This window comes from Nomia melanderi, chromosome 12 (assembly GCF_051020985.1).
Source record: "Nomia melanderi isolate GNS246 chromosome 12, iyNomMela1, whole genome shotgun sequence".
Classification (NCBI taxonomy): domain Eukaryota; kingdom Metazoa; phylum Arthropoda; class Insecta; order Hymenoptera; family Halictidae; genus Nomia; species Nomia melanderi.
The window spans coordinates 5,958,448-5,970,648 of NC_135010.1; the positions used below are offsets into that span (position 1 = coordinate 5,958,448).

Genomic DNA, 12,201 nt, shown 5'->3' on the forward strand with positions numbered 1-12,201 from the left:
CATCATAAATATCATGGACACCTGGCAGAAAGAAATACATCTGTGAAAGCGAATACGTGTAAGAAGAACAGTTAAACCCTTACCTTATAATATCGCGTCAGACTCGTGACGAAGGTTTCAGATATAATTTAACAAACGTAAATATTATGAAATTCTTTGGAGTTCAGACAGGATATTATTTTTCTTATTACTAATTTGTATGATTCAGTGTGAATTTGGACAATTCTCAACAATAGGTGGTTCTAACAGGTGTAAATGCGAAAGTAAATTGTAAGGGAAGGGGTTAAACAGGCTTCTGTGGAAAATTTAGTGTGTCACTAAACGAGATCTGGCTATGTATCTTACCCGGAATTGCCTTACTTTCTTTTAACAGACAGAAGTCCGAATAAAATTTTCGTTGATTGTGTTTATAATTTGATGATACACAGTTTCTAAGAATACAATTAGAAAAATGGAATTATTAAAAGTATTATTAGAAAAATGGAATTTTTAAAAATATATTTAGAAAAATAAGTTTACAATAGAACATTCACATAAATTGTATATTTTTTCGTACTGTGTGTACTCCGTTCAATTTTGTATTCTTAAAGTTCAATTTGATTAGAAACTGGAGTAAAAATCGATTACTGTAAGCGCGCAACATATCGTTAACGCAAACTTAAGAAAATTGTAGTAGCTATGAATTTATCCAAAAAGCCAATATAAATTGAAAGTTAACGAATTAGAAATACATCGATGAATGGATTGCAAGTTGATTTTATAAACGGTCTTATCCCGACCATTTTATTCGTGCGAATCGTTGATGGACATGTTGAAGAGAAGAGAGAGGATATGTTGTCAATAATTCATGTTAAATTTATACATTTGAAAACTGAATTCATTCGGTGTCCTATAACATTCTTAGTAAAACAATACGTATGCGATATCGTCACAAAACAGTAACAATAATTTAATAATAAACGTTTATGTCAGGTGTCTGATACGATTCCACTAATTGTTCGGGCTATTATTTATCGTCCATTCATTATCGTTTGCGGCATCATAACTCCGGGCATTAATGAGCATCAAAATTCGCTGACCCCGTTTTTACGATTAAAAATCAGCCGCGAAAGCAATTAAACCTGTACACCGCCAGTTTCTAGTGTTTTCCAATTATAATCACCCGAATTATGATCAATTAATCCTGGAACTTATGCGAACAGTAAAACTTTCAACGAACCGACTTGCTTAAACCGTCGAGGGGATAATTCACAGAATTCACAAAAGCATGTATTCTGTTTCTTGTTTTTATAGAAATCCGTTGAAATCTTTACGACGCTATATCAACCGAGCTGACAATATGTTTTACAGCGTTACTAATTACAAGCTTATCTCGAATTGTTAAACGGCTGACTAACGCGTGAGAAATAGTCACTTGAAATAAACGTAACCGCGAATTACTTTAAACATTTTCTTACAATAATGAACATTGTTCTGGACAGTTTACATAAATAATTACATAAATTTCCATTTTCTTTGTTTCCTATCTTTATTTTTGTTGTGAACGAAACTCTGGGGAAGTCGTATCTTAATGAGTTTAAGGAAAAAATATATGAACTCTGACAAGTCTGTTCAACACTGAAAACATTGCGATAAGACGTTATATAAATTAGACGTTGTTTTTAAATAACAGGCAACATAAATTCCGTTTGGTACCATTTTGTACGAAATTAGAATACAGAGTACATTTTTGTATGAACTGATTCTGTGCATACTTGAAATGATGGATTACTATGAAAGCATTTTTAGTATTTCAGCGGACAGTAAAATGATGTATATTTTAGGTATTTGCGATAATAAATGATTGCAAAGAAAATAAATTATTTTTATGCTAAGAAACGTATATATGCTTGTAATAATACAGTTTCTGATATATTCAAACTGAAACTTAATTTTCCTCTTGTATTCTTACCAAAAATCAATCCCCAAAATTTGTTTAAAATATTAAGACGCATTTCACTACAATATAGATCGATTTTTTAAAAGATAAAGCAACAGTTATAGTAAATGACTCAAATTTCTAATTTAACACTTGTTGGTATTCTTTCTTATGAATTAGATTGTGGTAGAATAACATACAGAAGGTAACATAAAATAACACAAAATAAAACAGAATAAAATAGAATAAAATAAAATAATATAACAAAATAAAACAATACAATACAATACAAAATAAAGCAATACAACACAAAATAAAATAAAACCATACAATACAAAATAAAATAAAAATTTTTTTGTAAAACAGCAACCCAACTTACGATCCACCCGCAACACTAACCGATCGAACAGCCTACATAAAAGTGAATGACCAAATAACTGAACATTTACCATGACATCAGTCTCATTCGTTGTTTACTCGAGTACAGTACGGACACTCGATGCGCCAGTTTGGCGTTTACGAGCGCGCGACGCCCGAATGATTCGTGCCGTTCGGCCTGCGCGTTCACCGTGTAGGGGCGGGCACGAATCATTCGCTTCGGCGAACGAGCGCGTTCCCCCGGCTTTACGAACTCACGGGTCCGAGAGACGACACAGTTTTGGTACCGGAATAACGCAAGACGCGCGACCAGCTATTATCGCGTGTCTCGTGTTCCGCGGAAAGCCGTTTAGCCGCCCGTTTGTCTCACCGGATCGCTGAAAATAGAAAACGCAACGTCGTTTGCCAATTCGATTCGATATAGGGTAACGGCACCCAATATGGAACACCCGATTTGAAAAGCTTGCCAAAATAAGAGATATACATTTTTTCCAATGAAATCGAAACGCAAGGAAATTAATAAACATTCGTACACTGATTGATGATGATGCAAAAATTTACATACCTTCGAACCACGGTAAAAAAGATAAATAAAGTCACAAACAGCGACCCGAAAAATGACTCCTAATATAGACCACCTAAATAAAACTCATTCTAATCGCGAGAAATGAATATTTATGGAATCAAAGAAGATAAATAAACGAATTTTCCACTTTGTTCTTACATTATGTTAATTTTCTTCGTTTTTTTCTTTAATACATTGAAATATATCCAATATCTGTGGTTATCAACTGGTTTCAGTTTTCTCATTTCGCAATTATCGGTATCTTAAAAATATGAAGTATCCTAAATGATGTAGAAACTAAATAGTTTCGCTCGAATACTATAATGAATGTCTGACGAAACTGAGGAAAATCTATTGTTACCATTTTCATAAGGATTGCATATCAGTCGTATTAAATGCTCGGTAGTTCTAGTGTTAATGAAATAAATACTGGCGAATATATTCAGTCTTCAGACTTAACAGGAATCATCGATACAGGGGAAACAGAATCGACAGCGTTCTCCTTGCTCGTATTATCTTCTAGTTTACCAAACGGAGACGTTATACCGTGTATAATTGGAAAGTTGGAATAGAAGCGAACCGATCGATGAACGTCCCTATTGTTCGCACAATGCGAACGCTGGTGCTGTGCGCGAAGAGAATCGCCGAACAAATCGAATACAACGGGGGACGTGGTGACAGAAATTCGATGACTCTTCAGGTTGAACCGTCCCGGCCACTCGAGTTTGTATCGTATACATTGATGTTCCAAATCGTAACACCAGCTTCTGAGCAATTAATAATTCAAACGATTTATTTGATTAATAACAGCTTTAACAAGAATTCAAAACAGTACTTTATTTTTTAAATGTTCCATAGCTTTTTTCGTATAAAAAAACAAAATATTTCCAATGACTTGTTTGATTAATGAAAATTCAACGCATTTTTAAAAATTTCATCGTTTTTCAGTTTATTTTCAGTGTAACGGAATCATTGAAAAAAATGAAACGAAGAAGCCGTTTAACATGGTTTTCAGTGTTTCATAATTTATTGGTAATACTGTTAATGTGATCGCGGGAAGGAATAATTTCACAAACACATATACACAAGGACCTTGACTGTTGCCGATGAAATACCAACGTGATAAACGTGTTATCAACGAAGCTTTAAAAAATTGCGATAAACAAAACTTTTTTTTATCTGGAACATATTTTCCATCATGACCTACAGGCAACAAAGGAAAATATGTTTCATATTTAAAAAAGTTCCGTTCACCTTAAATTTGAAAAGTAAAAGGCGCATAAAGGAACCTTATTATTTATGCGATAAGCCGATACTTACATAAAAGAGCTCAAATAAAAAGATTGACTCCTCCTTTAAAGTAAAGAAACAAACTACAAGAAACGAATTACTACTAAATTGTTAATCCTATATAGCTTAACTCCAAGCAGTGTTACTCTGCAACTAACATTCAACTAATAATCTATGAATTAAAGATACGCATATTTTTAAATATATTATTGCTTTCTCATTAAAAAATAGAAAACCGATTAAAATTAACGTTTGTAGTCTTAGCATATGTTACCCCTTTGTCTCGGTCGTCAGTTGATTCGATAATCTAGTGGAAACAAGTTAGACGATAAATTCGTTTTAGTAGAGAAAGAAACAAACAGTAAAGTAAACATTGAAAAACTTATTAATCGGACAATATAGGAATCGATATAAAATTAAATGAACGGAAAGAAAACGCAGAATTTTAAATCTAATCATTTGACCGGTTCACGTTCGGTTAGTGTTACTTTGACTGTCACGTTACTCGGATTTAGATAACACCATTGTTTACATAAACTTAAATATTCGTTTTCTTGGTGACGTAACAAGCGAACCGAATTTTTTTCGCTGTAGGGTAGACCGAGGCGAATCGGTCCAATTCAGATTCAACAGTGAAAAGCTAATGGTTCAAATTTAGAATTACTATTTTTTTCATAAACTTCTTATTAACCCTTTAATAGGTGACTTACTAACTACTTGATTTCATACAGTAAAACTATAAAATTTGATATTCAATATTATACCTCGTATAATGCATCAATTTGAGAAATATTGAAATAAAATAGCTTTATTCCCCAATGTACGTGATTTCTCTTCGAGTTAGTCACAAAATATCGTCTTTATCTCATCAGAAAATGTTCAAATACTTCTAGTGAAAAACTTCCGAGTGCAGAAGGTTAATAGACATTCAGCTTCAATATCAGTAAAAAAAATTATTAGAAAACTTAAAATCTTTCGTTTTATAAGCAAAAAACTGAGAAGTGAGGAACATCCGATTCGTCCCAAGTCCCGGGGTGAGATAAAATTCCTACAAGGTACGAGAAAGATGATATAGCAGTCGTTATAAAGAATCTTGAATTTTATTTTCGACTTTATTAAGAAAACTGTTTCGACTGGATACGAGTTTTGATGAGTGTTTGCTTGCCAGTCAAAGTGTTAAATGGACTTAATGAATGTTAGCGCAATGTTTCGTCGAAGTGTGCGGCAATCGCCAGGGTTGCCTTTGCAACACGAAGACCACGCGAAAGGTGGCGAGATTGTCCGTTCCCTTTTCCCCTTTCTTTTTTTTTCCTTGTTGCTGGCAGGTGATCGCATCAAGATATATCATGACACGTAACGACGCGTCGTTGAGCACGTTACGCTGATACGGTAGTTTGCTCGACAACCGCGTCTCTTCCGGAGATTTGCATTCAACCGGCGCGTCGGTGTTTTCACCGGTACGGAGGATCCGGTTCCGCGCGGTCCCCGATACATACTGTTCGACGACCGTCCTCGAGATCCGCGCGGCATCACGGCCGTAATTAACCCTTTGCGCTCGAAAGTTTTTCGCTAGACGTATTCAACGTTTCCCGATGAGATTTTTTGGCGGCATTCTTTGAAACTAAGCAATAAGGAAGCATGCCATAAATAATAGTAATAACAATAATAATAACAATAATGATAATAACAAAAACAACAATAATGGTGATGATAATAACATCAACAATAATAATGATGATGATGATGATGATTTCTGATATTATTACGGACCGGAAAAAGTTCCTGGGAGTTCTTAACACATTGGACTATATTGATACATTTTTAAACATTAATCAAACCGAAATTTATAACTTACGAAAAAGAATAAGGAATATATGTATCTAAAATGTTACATTAATGTAGGACTAGCAATTAAACGATGAACTAAAAATCCCGCATTATTGCGGAACCGGCGCGCAATGTGTTAAATCAAAATTTGAACACAAAGAATGTTTTTGTAAAACAATTTCATTTCGTGTGATTCTCACGATATAAACATTACTTGTTGCTAGTGCCAATTTAATTCATTAAACTAATAGTGAAATACTAATTCAATGCTAACAAGTAGACCGCACGAACTTTTTCCAGTACCAAATATATCGGTTGTATAACTGTTTCAGTCGGAGCTGACATGTAACAGATTCAAACAGTTATTTTCAGAATCTTTTTTATCCCTGTTCAGAAACGATAAAATATACTATTATTACATTATAATCATCGATACTATACTACAATCATTAATATCATATTATAATTATCATTGTCATATTACAATCGTCAATATCATATTATAATATTATCTGGAGAACCGGAACCGAAACCAATACACCTAATAACAGTTATAACTCTATTTTGATCCTCTATAACTGCTTCAACAACCAGAACCGATATCATAGCTGTTTTTGACCCCCAGTCAAAAGGAACCTGGTAGAGATGACGACGTTGCAATTATGAAGAGTCTCATGATCTTGCAATTATCCGTGGTTCACTGTAATTAGCTGAAATTCCCGGGAGCCGTTTCCACAAGTCGACGGGAATTCCAATACACTTTTACAGCGTCCTACCCCCGCGGTTTATTGAAAATCGTGAAAGCGCGCCGGCGAAACGTAAAAATCTTCCCCGCGATAAGAAGGCCGCGCGCCGCGCAGCGAGGAACGAAGATACACGAATCTTCCGCTCGGCGAAGCGTGATCCGATAAAATGTATCGCTGGTTCGTTCTGCTCGGGAATTCCTTTCCTCGTTGTTGTTGCTTTTCCTTCTCGCGTTTAACAGCCGGCCGAAGCCTTCTGCCGTGAGCATGCACGCGCGCGCGCACCGTCAGTGTTCAACGTTTGAATTCCTCGGGGGGTGTATGGGAAAAAGAAAAGAAATTGGGAATTCTTCGATCAATAAAATCGAACACATGTTGAATTTCTTGGAAAGCATAAAGGTGAGAGATAGGGGTGGAGGGGGGGGGGGGCGTGTTTTGATCGGTTGAATGGAGCACGCGTCGAATTCCTTGGTAGGGAATAAAGAAATGTTGGGAGTTTCCTGGTCATTAGGATCGAGGGTTTACGGAATTCTTCGTGAACTATAGAAATGAAGGAGAAGTTGGTAGGTTCGTGAACAATAGGATCGAACGTACGTTGAATTCTTCGGAAGTCCTAGAAAAGAAAGAACTTGGAGGATTTATAATTAATAAAATTCGATAAAGCTTCGTGCGATTCGTAAATCAGCATTAAACATAATGTTCTTAATTAAGCTAATCCGTTAAATTCTACAGAAGATTCTATATCCTATCCTTTACATTATCTCAAAGTACAGTGACACAGAAAAGTTTCCAACATCCCGGACTCTTCGCTTTAACCCTCTATGGGCCGCATTTTTGTTCATGATTATAACAAAATCTATGCAGTACAAAATTAATAAATATCCACACATGAATACGAATTAAGAATGTATTCAATAGTTTTAATAATTCCATCGAACCAATATATTTTGTAACTCTCAAGTTACAATGACAAACTTTCACGCCTGAGCGTACAAAAGTTAAAGTTAACTGATTACTTTATTTTATTCGCCACTTCCAATGCAAAATGAAATAAACTAACAAGATGTCAATATACTGACATGTGACTTCAAAAGTTACACGAGCCTGCAGAGGGTTAATTTCCAATATCTAAAAAAAAAAAGAAAACGTCAACCAATAAATTAAAAATAAAGTAATAATTAAACGAAACCAATACAGCGAAGTTCATTATTTCCCACGTGCTCGTTTAAAATTCATTTACTTCTCACTTCCAGGGAATAAAATAAAAGATCTGGCACAGGAAACTTTTGTGTACCACTGTACGTCGATTCTTTCTCGTTTTTCTTCATCAATTTTAATAGTCGAGCGCTGAAGAAAGAAACGCGAGAACGGTGGAATGAAATTTCCGTTCGTTTAATTGTTTCAGACGCTGGACTTCGACAGGGATGGCCTGACGAAGCTGAAGAAAGCGATCAAAGCTATTCACAACTCTGGAAACGGTGAGTAGCGCGCGAGCGCGTAAACGGCTTAAAAATGATCAGACATCGGATGAAAGTTTCCGATTTCCCTTCTTGCACTCTCCGGCTAGCCTTTGTAACACGAGGTGTTCTTTAACCGTCTAATGAGCAGCACTCGGCGCGGCGTTTCGTTTAACACTAGAACTACCAGAGAGGTCGAAATGATCCAATCCCAATTGCTTCTTTAACCCTTTGCACTCGAGAGGCGACTCTCGTTCGCCATTTGATTCGATACACCGAAATTATGAACACTAAAATTCAATATTCGATTTTCTATTAGGTATCAACACATGAACCTTAGAAATAAATTAGTTTCGACCCTTAATTTAGGTAAGATTTTTCTTTATATTACTTGCTAACAATATTATCAATATTTCAACAGAATATAATAAATATTTCTAACGAGAAATATTGTCGAATGCAAAGGGTTAATCATTATTAGGAACATAACAGATAATTCTCTGAGAAATCACTACAGAAATTGATACAGCACTAGGCAAACTGAATTATAAATCATTAGAAATCTCAATGGTAACACTGTTGGAGTTTCCGTAGAAAAATTTCAAGAAGTCAGTTTGACTGATCGGTAGTTCTAGTGTTAACTCTTTGCACTCAAGAGGCGACTCTCAGTCGCAATTTGATTGCACGCAATGAAATTATCAAATGAAAAGTTCAATAAAGTATTAACAGGTGGAACATAGAAATAAAACAACTCTGCTCCATAATTTACGCAAGATGTTTCTTTATGTAAGTTGGAAATAATGTTGTGAATATTTTGTCAGAAAATAATGAATGTCTGTAATAAAAAATATTGTCGAGTGCAGAGGGTTAAACTGAATTTTCCGCAGTTCGCCTCTTCCGAACTGAAACTCACTCTATCGGTTACGCAGTTTGGGGGGCAAGGGGAAACGCCCAGTCGCGCGCTTGGCCCGATTGTTATGGCGACTTAGTTTCGGCACGTCTTTGTTACCGGCCGAGCTGCGGCACGAAGAAAGTAGACGGCCAATAACGAGTATAGTCCCGGCGAAGAAAATAAATTTAACCCTTTACATTTGAGAGGTGACTTTAAGTCACCACTTGATTTGACGCAGTAAAACTATAAAATCTGATATTTAATGTTGAACTTTGTATAATGCCTCAGTACGTGAAATATTGGAATAAAACAGCTTTGTTCCTCAATATACTTGTGATTTCCCTTCGAGTTAATTTCAAAGAATATCGTCTTCGCCTCGACAAAAAATGTTAAATATTTCTAGTGAGAAACTTTCGAGTGCAAAGGGTTAAATATTCGTTTTCTTGGTGACGTAACGAATGAACTGAATTTTGTTGGCTATAGGGTAGACCGAATCGGGCCAGTTCAAATTTAACAGCGTAAAACTAATAGTGAAAATGTAGAATTAACATTTTTTCATAAATTTCTTATTAGTCTTATTAGTCTTTCTATACGAAATATTTAAATAAAATAGCTTTGTCGCTTAATTTATCTATGAATTATCGTTAAACTAGTTTCAAGCAATGTAGTCTATATCTCGTCGAAAAATACTAAATATTTCCACTGAAAGACTTTTGAGCGCAACGAGTTAATAAACATTTCAACTTCAATATCAGTGAAACAAATTATTAGAAAACTTGAAAACCTTTGTTTTGTAAGCAAAATGCTGAGAAGTGAGAAACATCCGATTCGTCCCATGCAACGAATGCAACGAAGTGAGATGTAACGATAGAAAATAAAATTCATAGTGTCAACTTCATTCTCTATCGTTACATCTCCGTCGCATTCGATTTCTCTTCCATCGTTTGTTATTGTCGTACACCAATAACGAGCATGCGTGGAAGACCCAGGCGGCATCGTCAATGGAAGTATCCCCTCGCCACCTTGACTTTTTAACTTTCCGACAAGCGAAGTCTTTCTCCGTCGAACTATACATGCCGAAATTGAGTCGCCATAACAATCGAGCCGATCGTGACGAATGGACGTTTACCATTGCTACCAAACTGCGTAGTCGATCAAGCAGGTTCCAGTTCGGAAGAGACGAACTGTACCGGTTTTCGCGTGCTCCTCCACTTATCCCGGCTGCTTTTTCCTCTTATTCTTCGTTTCATTAACCCCTTCATCTATAATATCGTGTCGGACTCGTGGCGAAAATTTCAAACTGAATTGGAGAAATCTAAGTGTTATTTATATTTTTTAAATGTAAATGTAATGTCACTTTTCTGTTATTAATCATTAACCTTTGAAGTAAACGTGGACATAGAGTAAACATGAAAATTATCTTTATTCCTAATAGATTATTAACGATAGAATAGTTGCATCGATTATAGCTAAGAAATAAATCGTAGCCGTACTTTAACGAGTTTGAGTCGTGATACAAATTTTGGGCCAAACAGAAATATCACGAGTGTGACTCGAGGTGACAACACAAGTGAGATATCGATCGCCATAATTATGGCCCGGATTTTGCCCGGTTAAATGGTATAACAAGCGGTCAAACTTTTAGCTACTATACGCCACTATTGCGGTTTCCAACCTTTATGCTACTACACCTCCTTAAACATTTTCTTTCCACGCCTCCCTATTTTTAACACGTTCACTACTAGATGTCACATATTTATGACGGCCGTAATCCTATGTTTCACATAATGAAAATGAAATGAATCCTATAGATATTGTTATTAGAAATTATGAACTACTAAAAAATGAATGTTCATACCATAATATCTACAAATAAATAAACTTCATATTGTAACGTAACGGTACGAATTCAGTGAAGTAATTTTTATTTTGTAATAAAATTATTATTATTTAAAACGTGTCTACATTATAAATCTTCTAAACAAAATATTAGAAAAATGAAACTGACACGAGTCATTAAGTTCCTAAATATAATGTCGTAGTTTATAATTACTAATAACAATATCTATATGATTAATTTCATTTTCATTGTGTAAACTATAGGATTACGGCCGCCATAAATAAGTGACGCTGGTAGCGGTGTTAAATTGATAATCAGCGGTAAACGTTACTTTGATAGAAATAATTTGATAAATCATTTACTTATGAACGTTAACTTATTTTAATGTTATACATTAACCGCGTACCATCGGTGGTATTACATGCCAACGTGAACGTGTTAAATGTAAAATTCATGAAATAATGTCAAACGCGGAGGCGCAAGTTTGGAAACAACTGATCTAATGAATGTCCGAAGAAATGAAACAACATCTATTATTATAATTTTTATAAATACTTGGTACTCCTATCTTTAATCCTTTGAGTGCTAAATACACCCAGCTGAAACGATCCGTGTGGACGGAATATTTATTTGCTCGTCCGAAGATCGAATTACGTTAATTCATACAATTAATTTAGTCGTAATTAAATTGTAGTCGTAATTCCCCAATTTCACCAAATTGAATAATGCTAAGAAACGCGTGTATTAATCGTATACTTATAATTATCACCACGACACGCGATTAACGTTAGAGTGCCACAGGTCGCACTTCTATCGTTTCAGTTTAGAAATTCAATTTAGAATTACGGTTCTCTATTTTTACATGAAAATAATGTAAATAGCGTTCCGTTTTTCCATTTCTAAGCAAGCAATAAAAAAAAATAAACATAAATAATTAAAAGGAAGACAAATAAATCAAATTAATTTGATACTACAAACCGATAGAGTAGCACTTTCAGACAGTGTAACGGAGATCGCGCCGCTTGGCACTCAAACGGTTAAGAAGATCGAGAAACGCATATATACGTGCATAGCATTCAAATGGTTAAATAAACGAATTGCTTGAGTAAATGTATTTTTAATTCATTCATTTTGTTCTGCGACAGCTCACGTCGACAACGAGGTGTACCTTGGAAGGGCGTTGGAAAGGCTCGGGGATGCAGCGCTGAAAGAACAGGAACCGGATATCGGCGCTGCTTTCTTAAAGTTTGCGGTCGTCACGAAAGAATTGAGTGCTTTAATGAAGACGCTG

At 35.3% G+C, this 12,201-nt stretch overlaps 1 protein-coding gene across 6 annotated transcripts in view; it reads left to right on the forward strand.

Moving 5' to 3' along the window:
- Nucleotides 1-12,201, forward strand: part of Asap (ArfGAP domain of ASAP) — a 51,291-nt gene that overhangs the window by 22,213 nt on the left and 16,877 nt on the right. For 4 of the 6 annotated variants that reach the window (XM_031975110.2, XM_031975112.2, XM_031975111.2 and 1 more), the window contains exons 2-3: nucleotides 8,127-8,199; nucleotides 12,056-12,201. In XM_031975110.2, the coding sequence (XP_031830970.1) occupies nucleotides 8,127-8,199; nucleotides 12,056-12,201 (219 nt within the window). Of the gene's footprint in view, nucleotides 1-3,371; nucleotides 3,585-8,126; nucleotides 8,200-12,055 lie in introns of those variants that run through there. The other 2 variants (XM_031975115.2, XM_076372831.1) reach the window with 2 other exon arrangements.